The 20893-nt window shown below is 47.2% G+C and overlaps 1 protein-coding gene across 1 annotated transcript in view; it reads right to left on the reverse strand.

The window, feature by feature from the left end:
* Positions 1-20893, reverse strand: part of ofcc1 (orofacial cleft 1 candidate 1) — a 219054-nt gene that overhangs the window by 82990 nt on the left and 115171 nt on the right. The window contains exons 12-13 of the mRNA XM_078216978.1: positions 18733-18896; positions 3508-3667 (exon numbers count right to left, since the gene is read on the reverse strand). Coding sequence (XP_078073104.1) covers positions 3508-3667; positions 18733-18896 — 324 coding nt within the window. The remainder of the gene's footprint in view (positions 1-3507; positions 3668-18732; positions 18897-20893) is intronic.

A 20893-nucleotide genomic window follows, 5' to 3' on the forward strand; every position in this document is an offset into this window, starting at 1 on the left:
AAATTCTCCCTCAGTGTACCTGAACAGGCGCCGGAGTGCGGCGGCTAGGGGATTTTCACAGTAACTTCATTGCAGTGTTAATGTAAGCCTACTTGCGCCACTAATAAATAAAAGTAAAACACTGCGACACTAATAAATAAACTTAAAACACAGCCAAACAACCTCTGTTATGCAAGAGAAAGGGGGCAATCTGGGCAACACACTGCTATGTTAACATTGATGTCTTAGTACTATCAATTGAAAGTGCACTTACAACCTATTAACTTCCTCCTGTTCTATAATGATCCATGCCTCATGGCATATTGAGGTGAGACTTCATATTGAGGTGTGCCATCCAGCAACTCAGGTGAGGGACACACAAAAATATACTCCTAGACAGGCCCATTAGCATACGGGCACACTGAGTGCGCTCCTCAGTTGCTTAATATATGGGCAGACACAGCAACCAGCTTTAAAGTCTCTGGTTGCGTGTATCTCCCATGCATCAAAGTGCATTTTGAATCTCACTACACGCTCTGATATTTTCCACATGGACATCTGCAATTTATTAGCCAGTTTATTGTCAGGGTGACAGGAAATCTTAATATTCTGGGAGTTAAAAAGCACTGCAGCTATAGAAATAACACAAGGAATCAACTCGCTGCTAACAAGCTACTTGAATCGTTTAATGCATAACTTATTTCTGTGCAAAATGCAGCCACTAATAGCTTCCAAATCACTTCAGAAGCACCCTTTTGAAAAAAAATATGCATTTTGTTCTTTTATTTCACTTTGAATTCTAATCTTGCTTTTAACATCCTCCAGTGCATTTTCCTCCATTTAATGCCATCCACCTTCAAGGGGAGATATTTTCTCTGCTAAATCAGCACATGTCATATCAAATGATGAGATCAGATTGGTAAAGGCTCCCCTCTTGAAACCTGCCAGTCGCAGAGGCACCTTGTAATATTCACAGCTCACTCTGACTGAAAATAACGCACATGGAAGTCACTGGCATATGGAAAGAATAGTACTATTATGCAGCGAGGCAGCAGCGAAAAAAAAAGCAGCAGCAGTACGTTCCTTGAAGAAGATATCACATTGCGGTCTGACAGACCAGAGTGGTGATGGGGGAACGCTATTCGTTAAGGAAGAAGAGGGATGATTGGAAAAGCAAATTACTTAGCTCATTCCGCCAACAAAAAAAGAACAGGGTTATTAATGGAGGTCCAAGATTATTGGCTAGGTGATTATTACTATCCACTAATTTGGACACACTGCATTATTTCATCAGCACATAAAGTTAACAGGGATTATGATGCAGGCTTTAAGACATATGGTCACCGAATGTGTGGATATTAAATTGGCTAACTTTTTCTACTGTGACAATTTTGATACTTCACATAATTAAAATTTAACGGTGTTTAAATGCAATCTGAGCATGCGAGCTTGTATTTATCAAATGGTTCTTGCACATGTCACTAATTTCAAATAATTAAATTACAACCACAAAATCTCCTCAGCCACGTAGAATGAAACATGCGTTTTGCATACACATTTCTGATACAAACTCTTGGCAAAATTTTGCAAAGTTCAAACCACACCCAGTAAATGAAGGATAAACACACACAAACACAGCAGCTATCACGTTTCCAGAATGCAATGTTGCTTTCATCCCTCCTGCAAAGTTCAAGTTCTGAGCAAACTTTAATTTGTTATCGTAATTTATAAATCTGGTTGTAAGTCAGTTATTTTCTCTGCGGGGCATTGTTCTGGTTTGATCAGAGGCTTTAACGGGGTACTGTGTATTATATTGCAACGCCAGACTAGAAACTTGGGTGACACCACACTGAACTTTGGAAAGGATGCGCCGTCTGTGTCACAAAGGAAAAAAAAAGATGCAATAACATTGTGACATTGAATCAGCAATTGACAAAAACAAGCTTCCTGGGTGGGATTTTACAGCCTCGCTCGTCCCGAAACCATAAAATTCCGCCTGAGGTCAACGGGCCTTCTCGTTGTCCGCCCCTCGCCCGCTCCGATTCCCGTGGCCGGCAGGGCGGTAAAATTCCGGCGCCTATCATTAGCGCAACAACAACAGGAAAAAAAGCATCTGAATCGTGAACTCTGATGTGGAGTGATCACTGAATAGGGCATTGTGAAATGACTGGTCCCTTCTTGAGTTTAGGATTCACAATTCTCTCACTCTTAAAAGCAGAAGGTACTCTAGATTCCTTTGCAAAACTATGGGGTAAAACCGTAACACACAATATGAAATCACTTCCACTCTACCAAGGAAGCAACGGCATTTATATGGCTCTCCATGACCTCAGGTCACCCGAAAGTGCTTTACAACCAATGAAGTACTTTTGAACTGCAGCCACTGTCGCAATGTAGGAAACATTAAATGAATTATAAACCTTGATTAAAACTTCAACCGGAGGAATTTCTTTCGAACGTGTTTGTCACTAAAATGGCACTGCATGATTACCTCATTAAAATGTAATTAACTTCTTGAATATTTTTCCTGCAGTCCTATCTTTGTCCGCTCCCATTATCTGTGTTTTTGAGTATCAGAGAGGCAGGGGATTGGGGTGGGGGGAGAGGGGGGGGGGGGGGGGGGGGGGCACACACGACGACTTCCCAGAATTGATGTGGATAAGGCAAGGTGGTGGAATTTGGGCTGCTAACATTTCACTGCACCTCCTCCCCAAGGCAGAGATCAGGCGACACTGGATCCACTGACTTCAGGCCTTATTTGTGGAGATGCCGGTGTTGGACTGGGGCGGACACAGTAAGAAGTCTCACAACACCAGGTTAAAGTCCAACATGTTTATTTGGAATCACGAGCTTTCGGAGCGCTGCTCCGCTCACCTGATGAAGGGGCAGCTCTCCGAAAGCTCGTGATTCCACCTGGTGTTGTGAGGACTTCAACCTGGTGTTGTGAGAGTTCTTATTGTTCAGGCTTTGTGGCAGGGAGGGTTAGCCAAGAACATTCCATCAAAGTCAATGACGGTTGAGCAAACAAGCGCTCGCTTCCACCAATCCTGTCCACATTCTCCTCCAACATCCATTTCAGTAGGGCCGCTGACTTCACAATTTGCAGCGGGCCTGGCTGCTGAGCTGTGCCATCGTGGCAGTGAGTGGGGTGCGTTTTCAATGTGTGGTGGCAGGTGCTGCACCCGACAAGGGCCCCACTTTGAAAGCTGACTGGCAGATCTTAGCTGGGGGCGTCAATAAGATGGGTGGAAGGGCGAATAGTAATTGGCTTCGAAGTTGACCTCTTGTAGCTGGAGGCTCTGTGTAGTTACACCAGGGGAGTTGTTTTGTGGTCATATCAATGGATGTTAATCTCTGGAGGTGCATTTGTGAAGTAGCAGATTCCGCTTAATATCTGGATTAGCACACTTGAGAGGTCCTGAGGTATCTAATGAGTAGGGGTTGGAAGGCCTTCCCCTTTGATGGAGGGTCCACTGTATCATTGCATTTCAATTAACTGGACTGATTCTCACTGGTATGCCCACTCACCTTCCTTCTCTCGCCATTGATCCCTCGCCATTGCTCCGTCCTTTTTACCAGATAGTTCAGCTCTTGATTTGACATCTCCAAGTCCAGGGGTACAAGGAATCTCTCCTCGGAGCTGTGCAAGCGATAGAAGACATCTAGCAGCTTCCCGCTGTTGTGCAGCCTTCAAAGGGGTGAAAAGACACGCAAAGGTTAATCACCTAACAGCTTTGTGTTTAATATCACGCTAACAAGGAGAGTACAGTTTCAATGCCTACCCCTGCCTTTCTCAGGTGCAATGGCCTGAATGTTGGTCATTATTTAAAATTCAAAGGCAACATTTCTAATCAGCCAAAGTTATGGGCTCCCCACAGCCTTCCTGGGAAGGGTATCATCTTGAATATTTAAGGTGAGACTATGAAATCAATGCAATTTTTAAAAAAATATGTACCGTACCTCTTTAATATGTAATTAAAATTAGAATCGCAGCACAGCCCATCTATGCATAGCCCCTGAGGCACCTTTATAGAAATAGGTCAAACAGTATGTCACGGGTTCCGCGAGCAGCCAATAAGAATCAGCTGCTTCTGAAGCCAAGACGCTTCACTGGCCTACATTCGCAACAATCCGTTGCACTGTGAGTGGCAGAAACCATTATTTTTGGCTCACATTTTAATATTGGTCACTTAGTTAAAGCAGATATTCTGTAGCCACGGTGTGATATTGATATTAATGGCTGGACGGTCAGGTTGAGCTGTAATACCCGAATCTGATATTAAAAGAATGGGAAAGATGTACATTCAAACACCGAAGCCCAGAGTTATTCTGCGCCTATTCCGAATGCTCTCGGATTGCGTAGGTTTTCTTCTTAAATCTTATACGTTGTTTATTAATCCTCTGCATTTGCCAGCCTGCCTGTCCCACCGTCCGGCAAGGACAAACAGGGGTTAAGGACTTTTACTCTGGGGCCTCATTGTTACTTAAGGGTTGTTACAGGAAACCATTTTTGAAGTAAGTCAGCAAACACAATGGTCTAAAATGACCAATGCCTGCCTGCATTTGTCCATTGTGACGCTTTTGTATTTCTGACCACCATAAGTGATAAATCAAAGGACACAAAAATGCTTATTTAAATGCTGTGTATACGTATATACACACTCCATTTGCACATCAAGCACTTCCTCACAGCCAGGCGTCTGCCTGTAACCCTTTAAGTGCTTTATCTTATTCTGTGTTGGGTCAGCATCCAGCAAGAATTGCTATTTGAAGAGAGAATCATTAAATCCTGCATTAAAAACGGAATTTCTAAATCGCAATATTTAAGTTAATAACAAGTGAAATTAAAGCTTAAAGTTTATTTATTCGTGTCACGAGTCAGCTTACATTAACACTGCAATGAAGTCACTGTGAAAATCCCCTAGTCGCCACACTCCAGCGCCTGTTCAGGTACACTGAGGGAGAATTTAGCATGGCCAATGCATATAGTATATATATATACATATAGTAACATAATATAATGTATATATAGAAATCATATTGTCTCTGGGTTACAATTGCCACAGAACCTCTGCAGTGCAGAAGGAGGCCATTTCACCCATCAATCCCATCCAGGTCCTATCCCTGTGACCTCATATATTTACGACAACAATCCCATCCAGGTCCTATCCCTGTAACCCCATATATTTACCCTCATAATCCCCCTGACAATAAGGGGCAATGCCCCAGCCATTGAAGACAAGCATGCCACATGCTTTCTTGACTACCTTCTCCACCTGCGTTGCCACTTTCAGTGACCTGTGTACCTGTACACCCAGATCCCTCTGCCTATCAATACTCTTAAGTGTTCTGCCATTTACTGTATATTTCCCACCTGTATTAGACCTTCCAAAATGCATTACCTCACACTTGTCCGGTCAAATTAGATAAGTGTATTAAGAATAACAAAAGAAACCTAATCTGGGTGGCATGGTGGCACAGTGATTAGCACTGCTGCCTCACAGCGCCAGGGACCCAGGTTTGATTCTGGCCTTGGATGACTGTCTGTGTGGAGTTTGCACATTCTCCCCGTGTCTGCGTGGGTTTCCTCCGGGTGCTCTGGTTTCCTCCCACACTCCAAAGATGTGCAGGCAAGGTTGATTGGCCATTCTAAATTGCCCTTAGTGTCCTGGGATGTATAGGTTAGAGGGATTAGTGGGTAAATATGTGGGGATATGGGGATAGGGCCTGGGTGGAATTGTGGTTGGTGCAGACTCGATGGGCCGAATGGCCTCTTTCTGCACTATAGGGATTCTATGATTTCTATGATTTCTATGTGCAGGTTAGGCACAGTAGAGAGTAGACAGGGAGTAGAAAGGTCCACTTTCAGGTGATATGTGAAAGTCAAGAGTTATTGCAGTCTACTGCAGTTTTTAAAATTCATTTGTGGTCCATGGATGTCGCTAGCTGGCCAGCATTTATTGCCCATCCCTCGTTGCCCGAAGGCAGTGAGAGTCAACCACGTTTTAGAACATAGAACATAGAACATTACAGCGCAGTACAGGCCCTTCGGCCCTCGATGTTGCGCCGACCAGTGGAACCAATCTAAAGCCCCTCTAATCTACGCTATTCCAATATCATCCATATGTTTATCCAATAACCATTTGAATGCTCTTAATGTTGAAATGTTCTTAATTTTTGTGGCTCTGGAGTCACATGTAGGCCAGATCGGGTGAGGACGGCAGATTTCCTTCCCTAAAGGACATTAGTGAACCAGATGGGTTTTTCCGACAATCAACAATGGTTTCATCGTCATCACTAGATTCTCAATCTTCAGATAATTTTTGTTGAATTCAAATTCCACCATCTGCCGTGGCGGGATTCGAACCCGGGTCCCCAGAACAATAGCCCAGTTTCTGGATTAATAATCCAGTGATAATACCACAAAGCCATCTCCTCCCCCATAGTTCATTTGGAGACCTCCATTCAGACTGCAGTTGGGAAAGCCATCAAGAAGTCTCAGCTACCTGAGTGATCACATCTCTCAGACTATCGCACTTTATCAGAAAGGAGTCACTATCAGAATAGACAGTCACTCCCAGAAGTTAAGAAAGTCCACCAACGTCTCTACTCCATCAGGAGGCTATGGAAATTTGGCATGTCCGCTACAACTCTCACCAACTTTTACAGATGCACCATAGAAAGCATTCTTTCCGGATGTATTGCAACTTGGTATGGCTCCTACTCTGTCCAAGACTGCAAGAAACTACAAAAGATCGTGAAGGAATCCCAGTCCATCACACAAACCAGCCTCCCATTCATTGACTCTGCCTCGGAAAAGCAGCCAGCATAATCAAGATCCCCACCCACCCTGACATTCTCTCTTCCACATTCTTGGGTCGGGAAAAAGATACAAAAGTCTGAGGTCACATACCAACCGACTCAAGAACAGCTTCTTCCCTGCTGCCATCAGACTTTTGAATGGACCTACCTCTCATTAAGTCAATCTTTCTCTACACCCTAGCTATGGCCGTAACACTACATTCTGCACTCTCTCCTTTCCTTCTCTATGAACGGTATGCTTTGTCGGTATAGCGCACAAGAAACAATACTTTTCACTGTATACTAATATATAGAATAGAATAGAATCCCTACAGTTCAGAAGGAGGCCTTCAGCCCATCGAGTCTGCACTGAGCAGAATCCCACCCAGCCCCTATCTCTGTAGCCCCATGTATTTACCCGAGCTAGTCCCCCTGACACTAAGTGGCAATTTAGAATGGCCAATCAACCTGACCCCGCACATCTTTGGACTGTGGGAGGAAACCGGAGCACCCAGAGGAAACCCACGTAGACACAGGGAGAACATGCAAACTCCACACAGACACTGACCCAAGCCGGGAATCGAACCCAGGTCCCTGGCGCTGTGAGGCAGCAGTTCTAACCACTGTGCCACCGTGCCGCCCCTTTCTATGTAACAATAATAAATCAAATCAAACCAAATCAAATCGAAGAATAAACAGCCACTCCCAGAATAGGCAGTCACTCCCAGGATAGACAGTCACTCCCAGGATAGACAGTCACTGCCACAATGATGACCAGCATATGGGAAAGATGCATTAAACCACTCTGTTTCTACAGTGTAAGATCTAGTCACTCATCAGCTGTTAGCTATTGTGGATCTCAATCCACTGCTGATAAATTGAATGTTGCACCAATGTGTATGCTCAGACATTCTGGAACTAGTTTGAAAGACTATCAGAAATCATTTATGGATCTGGCACTCAGGACTAGTGGATCTTTTATGCTGATGAAAGACCTTCCCTGATATACCAGCAAGGAAGCCTTATCCTTTCTCTGCACAGCTTTCAACAGCTATCATCTAATCAGAAATGGGGTTTGGTAATGATAATTGTAATTAATTAAATAAAGAAAATAATTTTAAATCAAACATCCAAAATGGCTGATCCTAATCCTTTCTGCACACAGATTTGGGCATTTTAACAGAGTGCGATATTTGAATGTCAGACACAAGCCCCCAGAATGTTCATCACTCAAACCCCAACAATAAAACAGATTACCTCATTGGTGAGAGCTTTCACTGTAACAGGGGATTTTCACAGTAACTTCATTGCAGTGTTAATGTAAGCCTGCTTGTGACTAAGAAATAAACTTTCTACTTTCTTTTCTTGCTGTCTTGCAATTTGGTTGATGCATTTGGTAGATCCAATTCAAGTGGGAGCTATAAATGGCAGAACCATCAGGAGCGCAGACACACAGAGAGATCTGGGAGTACAGATCCACAGATCCTTAAAAGTGGCAGTGCAGGTGGAAATGGTGGTCAAGAAAGCATATGGTATGCTTGCCTACATTGGACGGGGCATTGAGTACAAAAGTTGGCAAATTATGGGCCCGATTTTACCAAAACCTATGCCGCACCTGATTCCTAGCGGATCGCGCCTTTACCGACGGCTGATTCGGGCGCATTTCCGGCGCGCGCCCAAATCGGCCGGCGCAACGATTTAAATGTATTTGCATGCATTTAAATCGACTTAATGAAGCGCGTGCCCAGCTTTACCATCAATTCCCCCTTTACCTGCGTTCGGCCCAATTCGCATCCGCGCCTTTACCGACCTGATAAATAAAAGTCCAACTTGTACTTTTATTCGGCAGGGGAATCGTCGAGGCCCACTCTTCACGGACACCCCCTCTAACCACCCTGGCAGACCCCCCCCCTCCCCCCCACCCCCCCCGGGATCGGACCCCTCTGGGAGGCAGGCCCCCCCTCCCCCCCGGGATTGGACCCCTCTGGGAGCCAGCCACCCCCCCCCCTCCCGGGATCGGACCCCTCTGGGAGGCAGGCCCCCCCGGTAGAGCACACCCCTAACTACCTCGATCGTGGTCTCCCTCCACCATCCTTCCCGCTCACCTTCAGTCCTTCGACAGCCTGCAGCACCGTTCCTAGACATTGACTTTGAGCCATGGCTGAAGTGACCGGGCTTCACACAGGTCTGGTGGAGGAGAGGGGGCGGGCCCACATCACCCTCTTGGGGGGGGGGGGGTGGGAGGAGAGGGGGTGTGACTTATCATCCCCTGGGGGGTGGGGGGGGAGGGGGGTGTGACGTCTCATCCTCTGGGGGAGTGGGAGGGGAGGGGGTGTGACTTATCATCCCAAGGCGGTGGGGGGGAGAGGGGGTGTGACTCTCATCCTCTGGTCAGGGGGGGTTCCGCTGCCTCTCTGCGGCCGATCCCTCCTGGCACCATCACTGGTTCACTACCAGCCACAGCCATCTCTCCCGCTCTCTCGCACCTGCAGGGAAGAGTAATCTGTGGCTGGTAGTGAACCAGTGATGGTGCCAGGAGGGATCGGCCACAGACAGGCAGCGGAACCCCCCGCGACCAGAGGATGATACGTCACACCCCCTCTCCACCCCCCCCCCCAGGGGATGTGACGTCACACCCCCTCCCCCCCACCCCCCCCCCCGACCAGAGGATGAACGGCAGAGAGGCTCCCTCCGCTCTCTGCTTTTTGTTTTGTGCCCAGGCGCGTTCTGTCAGATTTTTTCCGAACTGCGCATGCGCAGTTCGGAGCTCCTATTGTTCCGGCAGCGCTAAGCCCCGCCCACTGGACCGGCGCCGGAAAAAAGCGTGTGGGCGCGCTGGAGCGCGGCTTCCGGGCTCGGATCTAATTGACACCCACACCCAGCACTTAGTCTCTAAATGGTAAAATCGGGCCCTATGTTAGAGTTATATAAAACATTGGTTGGGCCACGTTTGGAATACTGTGTCCAATTCTGGTCACCGCACTACCAGAAGGGAGTGGAGGCTTTGGAGGGAGTACAGAAAAGGTTTACCAGGATGTTACCTGGTATGGAGGGTATTAGCTATGAGGAGAGATTGAATAAACTGGGATTGTTCTCCCTGGAAAGACGGAGGCCGAGGGGTGACCTGATAGAAGTTTATAAAATTATGAGGGGTATAGATAGGGTGAACAGTTGGAAGCTTTTTCCCAGGGCAGAAATGACAATTACAAGGGGGCACAAGCTCAAGATAAGGGGGGAAAGGTGCTTCATAGAATCATACGGCACGGTAGCACAGTGGTTAGCACTGCTGCTTCACAGCTCCAGGGTCCTGGGTTCGATTCCCGGCTCGGGTCACTGTCTGTGTGGAGTTTGCACATTCTCCTCGTGCCTGCGTGGGTTTCCTCCGGGTGCTCCGGTTTCCTCCCACAGTCCAAAGATGTGCGGGTTAGGTTGATTGGCCAGGTTAAAAAAATTGCCCCTTAGAGTCCTGGGATGTGTAGGTTAGAGGGATTAGCGGGTAAAATATGTGGGGGTAGGGCCTGGGTGGGATTGTGGTCGGTGCAGACTCGATGGGCCGAATGGCCTCCTTCTGCACTGTAGGGTTTCTATGATTCTATGAGAAGGAGGCCATTTGGCCCATCAAGTCTGCCGTGACCACAATCCCACCCAGACGCTACACACATAACCCCATGCATTTACCCTAGCTAGTTCCCCTGGCAATTTAGCATCGCCAATCAACCTAACCCGCACATCTGTAGAGTGTGGGAGGAAACCAGAGCACCCAGAGGAAACCCACGCAGACACAGGGAGAATGCGCAAACTCCACACAGACAGTGACCCAAGCTGGGAATCGAACCCGGGTTTCTGGTGCTGTGAGGCAGCAGCGCTAACCACTGTGCCACCATGCTGGTTCAGTGGAGTGGGGAAGTTTTTTACACAGAGGGTGGTGGGGGCCTGGAATGCACTGCCAAGTGAGGTGGTTGAGGCAGACACATTAGTGACATTGAAGACTTATCTGGGTAGACATGAACAGACGGGGAATAGAGGGATACAGGCGGTTGGTCTAGATAGGACAACGTGATCGGCACAGGCTTGGTGGGCCGAAGGCCTGTTCCTGTGCTGGAATGTGCTTTGTTCTTTGTTAGTTCTTTGGTTGCTGCGTTTCCTGTATTGCGGTTGTGCCTACAATTCAAAGGGGTTGCAATGGTTGCAAAGGTGCTTGAGGTGATGAAAGGTGCTATATCAATGCAAGCTCATTCATCCATGCAAGTGGCAGGGTTAAGAGCAGAAATGGCAACAAAGGCCAGGTGATGTGCTAAATTCTCCATCATAGATTCAGCATTTCTTTTTTTAACACTGCCAACATAGAAACGGGCAAATTCTACATTTTTTCCTTGGCTGCAATCTCACGTTTACCTGCAAAGTGCCTCTGGCTATAGGGACTAACTAGGGAGTTGTAAAGCTCTGCACTTCTTATTCGTATTTACAGGCCAGAAGCAACTGGCTAGAAAGAAAAGGCAGAGGGAGCTGAGTGATTTGCAATTGCTTGCTCACACGGAGACAACCGCTAACCATGTTCATAATAACACAGGCATATGGGCAAGTGAATCCATGCCTCATGGACTAAATTAGTCGGACACTCCTGGGGAAATACACACAATTTAGCAACTGGACTGACATAAAACCTCCTTACTGTGTCATCTACTGAGTAACAGGGGACACAGAGGGCTGGAATACCAAACTTACAATGAGAATGGGGAGAGGTTCAGCAAAATACAAAGATACCGGCGAGCATATCTGTCTGACAAGATATGGATAAGAACCAATCATGTCCGACTTTTTTAAAAATAATAATTCAGCCACCAGCCAAATATAAATGGCCCTTTCTTTATTATTCAAATAGGAAATGTCCAAATCGCACTCTTGTGGCGCAGTGGGTAGTATCTGCCTCTGAGCCAGAAGCTCTGGGTTCAAGTCCCACCCTAGGACCTGATGGCCAAGGAAGGTGCGTTCATGACGTGGCCAAACATGTTGAGTGTTAACCGGCAAATCCTTCTAAACACCCCAGTGACTGGCAGTAAGAGCGGGAGAGACTCCTGGTCAGCCACGCTTGATGTGGTTTATAAGATTATAGGAAGGACGTAAACAGACTGGAAGGGTTTCAGAGGAGGTTCGCCAGGATGTTGCCTGGGGTGGAACATTTCAATTATAAAGAGAGGTTGGATAGGCTTGGGTTGTTTTCTCTGGAGCAGAGAAGACTGAGGGGCAACCTGATTGAAGTGTTCAAGATTATGAGGGGCATGGACAGGGTGGATAGGGAACAGCTGCTCCCCTTAGTTGAAGGGTCGGTTATGAAGGGACACAAGTTAAAAATGAGGTGGGAAGTTTAGGGGGGATGTAAGGAAAACCTTTTTTACCCAGAGGGTGGTAACAGTCTGGAATGCGCTGCCTGGGAGGGTGGTAGAGGCGGGTTGCCTCACATCCTTTAAAAAGTACCTGGATGAGTACTTGGCACGCCATAACATTCAAGGCTATGGGCCAAGTGCTGGCAAGTGGGATTAAGTGGGCAGGTCTGGGCCTTTCATGCATTGGTACAAACTCAATGGGCCAAAGGGCCTCTTCTGCACTGTAGTACTCTGTAATTATGTGATGTGTGGAGTAGTGCCACTCATGCTATAAGCCTCTGGTGACAGACTAATGACCTGTTCTGGGAATTGCTAGCTATGGAAACGGATGAAAGTCTGCCTAAGTGACCATTAGGTGTGGGAAGAGAATGGGAATTGGAATAGATGGAGAACTTGCTTGCCTGATCGATTCAGCGACTTGTGTCATCAAATGTTGAGGTAGGGTTTGCTTTGTGAAAACCCAACCTTTCCCCCACCCTGAATAATTTCCACAGAATTATGAAACAAAATACCATGGAAAAGGATTGAGGAAAGCAGAGCCTTTTTTCCAGAAATATTTACTCGAGATGGGCCAGAGGTCTTTCACAGGAAATAGGGTTGACAACTCTCCAGGATTTAAATCTTCAGGGTGGCACAGTGGTTAGCACTGCTGCCTCACAGCACCAGGGACCCGGATTCGATTCCAGCCTTGGGTGACTGTATGAAGTTTGCACATTCTCCCCGTGTCTGTGTGGGTTTCCTCCGGATGCTCCGGTTTTCTCCCACACTCCAACGATGTGTGGGTTAGGTTGATTGGCTATGCTAAATTGCCCCTTAGTGTCGGAGGACTAGCTAGGGTAAATGCATGGGATTATGGGGATAGGGCCTGGATGGGATTGTAATCGGTACAGACTCGATGGGCCAAATGGCCTCCTTCTGCACTATGAGGGTTCTATGATTCTATGAATTGAAGGTTCATTCCCTGGACATTGCTGCGCACAAAACTTGGATTAAAAATTGCCAGGTGGCTAAAAAAGAAGTGTTTTGGTTTTCTTTCAGCACTTTTAATTAATTCTTGGAAAGTATCAGGGATCGGTTGGGTGGAGAGGGGGAGAACTGTTTGACTGGCGTGGGGGAGAGGGGAGTGGAGCCGGGAGGTCAGCTGATTAAATCTCCAGGAATGCGGCCAACCAGAACTGGCAACCGTGCTGAGACAATGAGAATGTCGCGGTGAGTCTTATTCTCTGAGTGGAGCGAGCTGCGGCCTGTGGTACTGCCTTTCCTGGGTGCACTGCCTGTGAGGCAAATGGGAGGTGATCCCGCCCGGATCCTGGGTCTCTTCCTGCCAGCGCCATTTGCACATGCTGAGGTGGGTGGGGATGGGGGGCGGTCATAGAATCATAGAATCTCTACAGTGTAGAAGAGGCTATTTGACCCATCAAGTAGCATGGTGGCACAGTGGTTTGAACTGCTGCCTCACAGCACCAGGGACCCAGGTTCAATTCCAGCCTTGGGTGACTGTCTGTGCCGGGTTTGCACATTCTCCCCGTGTCTGCATGGGTTTCCTCCAGGTGCTCCGGTTTCCTCCCACACTCCAAAGATGTGGAGAGGAAGCCGGAGGTGAGGAAGGGGTACCCTGGTCAGTTGGGAAACTAATTTTATTCTCCAATTTCCATTCTCACTGGAATCCCGAGCCATTCTGAGCAGGACCACTGAATGGAACCCAGTCCCTAATCTTTAAATAGCTAAAACTACAGTTTGAGTCTTTCTCTGGAAGTGAGAAAAACAAGTGCACCCTTGGATTCTTGCAGGAAGTTTTAATGCATCATTCACTTGCTTAATCATTTTAGCACCAGGCACATGATTGAACCCTAACCTCAGCTCAAGTTAAAATCCCTTTTTTTTTTAATTTTTAAAAATTACATGATAAAAACGCCCCCCTTTAAAAGTTGGAAAATCTGCACTGGGAAGGAAGGTGGCTTCACTCGCACACATGACACAGTCATCAATCGTACGTAGCCAGGGGAAACCGAGAGATCGACCAGTGGTGAGTCTGGCAAGCTGCAGGAGGTATCAATTGTCAGAGGCAAAGCTCAGAGAACTGGGGTGGAGGAGAGAGGGGTGTCAAGAGGTGCACAAAAACCATCAATCACTGGCAGGTCTGGTAGCCATGGGAGACATCGATCATGGGGAGACTGAGCCTGCGACATCAAACAGGTGATAAAGTGTTCTCGACTGAAGCACAAGTGCGAAAGTATGGAATTCCAGGTTGATTTAAATAACTTTGCCATTTGCTGTGATGTTGTAGGAGAGGCTTATATGAGAGCGAAGCACTTAATGTAATTGATATCAGCAGAGAAAAAGCATTCGGGAAACCATAGGGGTGTCTAAATGTTGACAAATCCCCAACACCTGATGGCCTACATCCAGGGATCCCAAAAGCCATTGCTGTGGAAATAATGAGCGGGAATTTCCTGTTGCGCTCGCCCCAAGATCTTTGCATGTTCCGTGAGCCCCCCGCAATGACTCCCGTGGCAGGCGGGATTGGAAATTTCTGCCCAATGGCTATGATTTTCCAGGTTTCCCTTGAGAATGGGTGTTAGCAAATGTAAGTCTGTTATGCAAGAAAGGGGAGAGCAAGCAGGGATCTACAAGCCCTGAGTTAGCCTGAGGTCAGCCATACAGGAAATGCAGGAATCTCGTATCAAGAAAGTCAATGCATTTAGAATATTACAGTACTGTCAATCAAGGTCAGCGTGGTATTACGAAAGATAAATCATTTGGAGCTTTTTTAGAGGATGGAACCAAGAGGGGAGAAAAGGGGGAACAAGTGGATGCAATCCACTTGGATTCCCCAAAGGCATTTGATTAGGTGCAAAGCAAAGGCTTATCTTGTTGAGTTGGGGGTAAAATATTTGTGTGGATGGTGGATTGGTTAATGGCCATAGGGATCTCTGGCATGGGAGGGAAGTTGCCAAAGTCAAGAGGCCAAGGTGGTCAGTGGTGGAAGTTGCGGGGGGGGGGGGGGGGGGGAGGTTATCGGGGTTGATGGGGGATTGGGCTGTGCCAGGGCTGTGAAAGTAGATGAGGTGGCATGGGCGAGGGGAGTCCTCCCAGAGCTGTGAGACTCCGAAACCAGGACGAGAGCAGTCACTGCGCACGTGTGAGATTTAAAGGCCTAAACTACGCTATAGACAGCATTCCAGATGCACATGACCCAGGCAGTGGGCTAAAATACAGGACAATGCCATTAAATAGGGATCGCCCTGAATCCACAGGAAGCAAGAGCAGGGATAAACTGGGCATTTTCAAGATGGCAGGTTATAACCAGTGGAGTGCGTCCAGAATCAATGATAGGGCTTTAATATTTACAATCTAAATTGATAACAAGAAGTAGTTGCAGAGAGTAACACTGAAGCATTTAAGAGGAAGCTGAATGAATATAGAAGGGGGATTAAAATAGAAGTATATCAAGTCATAGAAGTCTATAGCAAGGAAACAGACCCTCGGTTCAACTTGTCCATGCTGCCCTTTTTTTTTAACCACTAAGCTAGTCCCAATTTCCCACGTTTCGCCCATATCCCTCTCTACCCATCTTACCCATGTAACTGTCTAAATGCTTTTTAAAAGACAAAATTGTACCCGCCTCTACTACTGCCTCTGGCAGCTTCTTCCAGACACTCTCCACCCTCTGTGTAAAATATTTGCCCCTCTGGACACTTTTGTATCTCTCCCTTCTCACCTTAAACCTATGCCCTCTAGTTTTAGACTCCCCTATCTTTGGGAAAAGATATTGACTATCTAGCTGATCTATGCCCCTCGTTATTTTATTGACCTCTACAAGATCACCCCTAAGTGTCCTACGCTCCAGGGAAAAAAGTCCCAGTCTATCCAGCCTCTCCTTATAACTCAAACCATCATGTCCCAGTAGCATCCTGGTAAATCTTTTCTGCACTCTTTCTGTGGAGATGCCAGCTTTGGACTAGGGTGGACGCAGTAAGAAGTCTCACAACACCAGATTAAAGTCCAACAGGTTTATTTGGTATCATGAGCTTTTGGAGCGCTGCTTCATCCTCACCTGATGAAGGAACAGTGCTCCGAAAGCTTGTGATACCAAATAAACCTGTTGGATTTTAACCTGGTGTTGTGAGACTTCTTACTGCACTCTTTCTAGTTTAATAATATCCTTGTAAGGCAGTATTACTGGAGGCGACAGGGATCTTGTCCACTGGCTCTTCAGGAAGACTTGCTGTGTTAAGTACCAATCAGGGACTTAACTTAGCAGGGTGAACCTTTCCTGGAATCAATGGGATAGAAGTCTCATCCAATCAGAGGCTGACAACTCTTCGCTGCTCAGCAGTGCCACTGGGGAGAAGGTGGCTGCTGTCGGTAGTACACTCACCCAGACTCAGCATTGCCACAACTGAGTGGAAGTGGTGTCGTGGGCATAGGGGTCGTGGGAAGGGAGAATGGGACCTAACAGCAAAGGTGGGGCTGGCATCCCTTCCTGATAAAAACCGCCATGACTTGCCTGGGCTTGCAAAATCTCACTAACTGTCCTGGCTGGAGACAATACACATCTCTTTAACCTGTGCTTAACCCTCTCTCCACTCACATTGTCTGTACCTTTAAGACTTGATTACCTGTAAAGACTCGCATTCCAACCATTATTTTGTAAATTGAGTTTGTGTCTTTATATGCCCTGTTTGTGAACAGAACTCCCACTTACCTGATGAAGGGGCAGCGCTCCGAAAGCTAGTGGCTTTTGCTACCAAATAAACCTGTTGGACTTTAACCTGGTGTTGTGAGACTTCTTACTGTGTTTACCCCAGTCCAATGCCGGCATCTCCACATCATCCCTTCCTGGTGCCAGAACTCTCGATCAAGCATGAGTGCTTTTGGACAAGGGACCCCATCTACTGCATGCTCTACCACCCTTCACCCCCTTCAGAGCCCAACAGGGTTTGCCTGTTATGCTTCCCGCATGGTGATCGGTTACTCTGTCAGAAAGTCAGTCCAGACTCCCCTCTCCCCTCACCCCCACTTCCACTGCCCACTATTGGCTGAATACTAGCAGTGGCGAGATGAGTCCATTAATTGCCCCTGTAAAGTCTGGGAGTGGTACTGGGATGGGGGCAGGGCATCGAAGAACCCACCCATCACAGAATAAATCAGGATAGTGACAGTAACATGACTGGGTTCTCATTGGCTACTCTCCCCAGCCGATTAAATGCACTCCCCCAACACACACACACACACATATGCACACACACGCATTCACACACACATGCACACACACATGCACACACATAAGCACACATGCATATTTGTACACACGCACACACACACACATGCATACACACACATGCACACACACACAAGCACACAAACACACATTTACAGAGATTCTCTTTCTCTCTCTCTCACACACACACACACACACCCTGAGACCCACACACATACACACACACACCCTGAGACCCACACACACCCCGAGACACATACGCACAAACAGCGAGACAGATACTCAGCGACACACACAGACATGCACACATGCACACACACACACATGCACACAAATGCACACACACATGCACACACACATATACACACACAGACATATGCATACACACACATACATGCACACACACACACACACATACACAGGCTCACGCACACATACAAGCACACAAACACACACTCATAAAGAGATTCTCTCTCTCTCACACACACACACAGCCCAAGACACACACACACACACCCCGAGACACACACGCACACCCCAAGACACACACACACACACACCCCGAGACACACACACACACACATCCCGAGACACACACACACCCCGAAACACATACACACAAACTGTGAGACAGACATTCAACGAGACACACACAGACACACACACACACAAACACACATACACAAATATCCTACGGGGAAGGACAGTGAATTCCGCCCACAGATCGGGTTAGACGAAATACAATGGAAAGAGACACATGTGGAGCACAAACATCAGTGCTGGGTGGTGGGGCTGAATGGCCTGTTTCTGTGCTGTAAAACCCTACGCTTTTCTGTGTAACAAGGAACAAGATCAAAATGCTGGGAGAAAGACAGGAGAGGCACAATGGAGGGGTAATGCTCAACATAAGCCATGAAGTACCAGCTTGATAGGCCAGACAGCTTTTGAGCTCAGAGCAGTGCAAAGCACTTTGACAGATTTCTCCCCTCACATGTGAACCCAACCTTCTGTTGAAGCACAGACTGCAGAAATATCAGCGTATGTCGGTATATTAGCAAATTATCTGTGCCTACCGCAGGATTTTAAAAAGCACTTTGACAGACACCAGTGCTTGCGTAACATTGAACACTTTGCCGTCCTGTAAATAACACCGCAAGATTCTGAAGTTGCAGGGAACTCTGCAGAACTATTGACTTTCTTCCAGATGCTTTGAGTTCTCTCCGAACCTTAGCGATTGTCCGGTGGAAAACACAGGTGAGTCAAACACAAGTAAAAATCCCCGATCCCCCACTTATCCACCTCCTGAAAAACAAAACACTCGACAGGTTGCTAAAGCGTCCTTACCTGAAGAAATATAAATAGAGTATGGTAAGGGAACTAACGAACATCGCCATGTACAAGATGAGTGTAATCAGTATGCCAGGGATCCCAGAATGTTGCGTTCTGTAAAAGAGCCAGTGAAGCTTGGCTGCATCTGCTATTGGAGTATCTGTACTGGGAGCCAAGCGCTGAAAAGAAAAATACACCAACCAGTGTTTCACAAAACAATTTCTGTGTGCTTTTCAGTTCACAGCTAGGCACTGGCACGTTAACAGTTTTACAGGGACAGCGGGTAGCATTACAAATCCAGAAATCTCTGCTTAATTATACAGCTACTTACACACAAAGCTGTTGCAAACTTGTAGAAATTTGCGGACAGCATCTGCATTTCTGCACCATCTTTGCCCGGATTATGCCACACCAAGCAAAATGTTTCACTCGCTCACGCCACACGACCAATATCTTATGTTTGCTCAACAGGCAGCGGGGAGGGAATTGATTTAGGCCTGTTTTAGGCTGCAAAGTGGTGGGTGCGGACACTTGATTGCGCGGGGAAACCCAAGGGCCTCCCCAGAGCTCCATGGGTGGCAAGGTGGCACAGTGGTTAGCACTGCTGCCTCACAGCGCCAGGGACCCGGGTTCGACTCCCGGGTTGGGTCACTGTCTGCGTGGAGCTTGCACATTCTCCCCGTGTCTGCATGGGCTTCCTCTGGGCACTCCGGTTTCCTCCCACAGTCCGAAAGACGTGCTGGTTAGATGCATTGGTCATGCTAAATTCTCCCTCAGTGTACCCGAACAGGCGCTGGAGTGTGACGACTAGGGGACTTTCACAGTAACTTCATTGGAATGTTAATGCAAGCCTACTTGTGACACTAATAAATAAATTAAACTAAAGAGTAGTCCAGACTGCAGAATCTTGAAAGTGCCAATAATCCAAAGATGTGTAGGTTAGCTGGATTAGCCATGGTAAATGTGTGGGGTTACAGGGCTAGAGCAGGGTAGTGGACCTCGGTAAGTTACTCTGTCAGAGAGTTGGTGCAGACTCAATGGGCCAAATGGCCTCTTCTGCATTGCAGGGAAATCTATAAATTCTACAAATCTGCTTGATTGCAACTCCAGCTTTTGCCTGCTTCCCCCTATAAAGATGACTATTAGTGCCCAGGTTCCTGACAGGATCATGAGCCAGGAGGTGAGGGGGTATCTCTGGTCTTTTAAGAGACCTCCTTTAGGTTTCTGGTGGCTGCCAGGAGTATCTAAACGAGTGCCTGACCCAAAATGGCATCAAGCACACTTCTGCTGCCATCTGGGCACGCAACATCAGACCAAACAACTCGTCATCTTCGCGACCGTTATAAGCTTGAGAATTGGGGGGGGGAGGGGCTGTTTAATATTCACTCCCACAGCTACAAACTCACGAGCAGCTTTTCCCATTGTTCAGGGTATCATTTGAGTAGGTCTGGCGGCGGTGGATAGCATTCCTGCCTCTGAGCCAGAAACTCTGGATTCAAATCCCACTCCGGGGCTTCATGGACAAGGAAGGCATGTTTATAATGTGGCCAACTAGGTTGATTACCAACCTGCAAATCCTTCCAACACACGCCAGTGACAGGCAGCAAGAGTGGGACCAATTCCTGGTCGGCCATCTGATGCGAAGAAATTTTGGAGACGCTACCATCACTATCCATAGCTCCCGGCTACAACATGCGTGTAAAAATGTGCATGTTGCCACAGCAACCCAGACTCCCTGAGTGAACTGTAACATCACCACCTCCACGGTGAAGCATTGTGCATGGCGTAGCATTAACTTCATTTACCAGTATAAGGCACCGTGCTCCAATCAAAGGCAACATGAACCGATAAAAAATATAGTTGGCAGCACCTAAAGGGTTCGAGTATAGTTTTTTTTTGCAAGGGCGACAATCACTGGAATTAAATTACGCCATGTATATTGCATCCTAGGATCCCTACAGTGCAGAAAGAAGGCATTCAGCCCATCAAACCTGCACTGCCAGCCACCCCACCGGGGCCCTATCTCCGTAACACCACATAATTACCCTGCTAATCTCCCTGACTCTAAGGTGCAATTTAGCACGGCCAATCCACGTAACCCGCACATCTTTCAGACTGTGGAAGGAAACGGGAGCACACAGAAGAAACCCACGCAGACATGGGGAAAACGTGCAGA

Source organism: Mustelus asterias, chromosome 7, assembly GCF_964213995.1.
Source record: "Mustelus asterias chromosome 7, sMusAst1.hap1.1, whole genome shotgun sequence".
Lineage (NCBI taxonomy): Eukaryota > Metazoa > Chordata > Chondrichthyes > Carcharhiniformes > Triakidae > Mustelus > Mustelus asterias.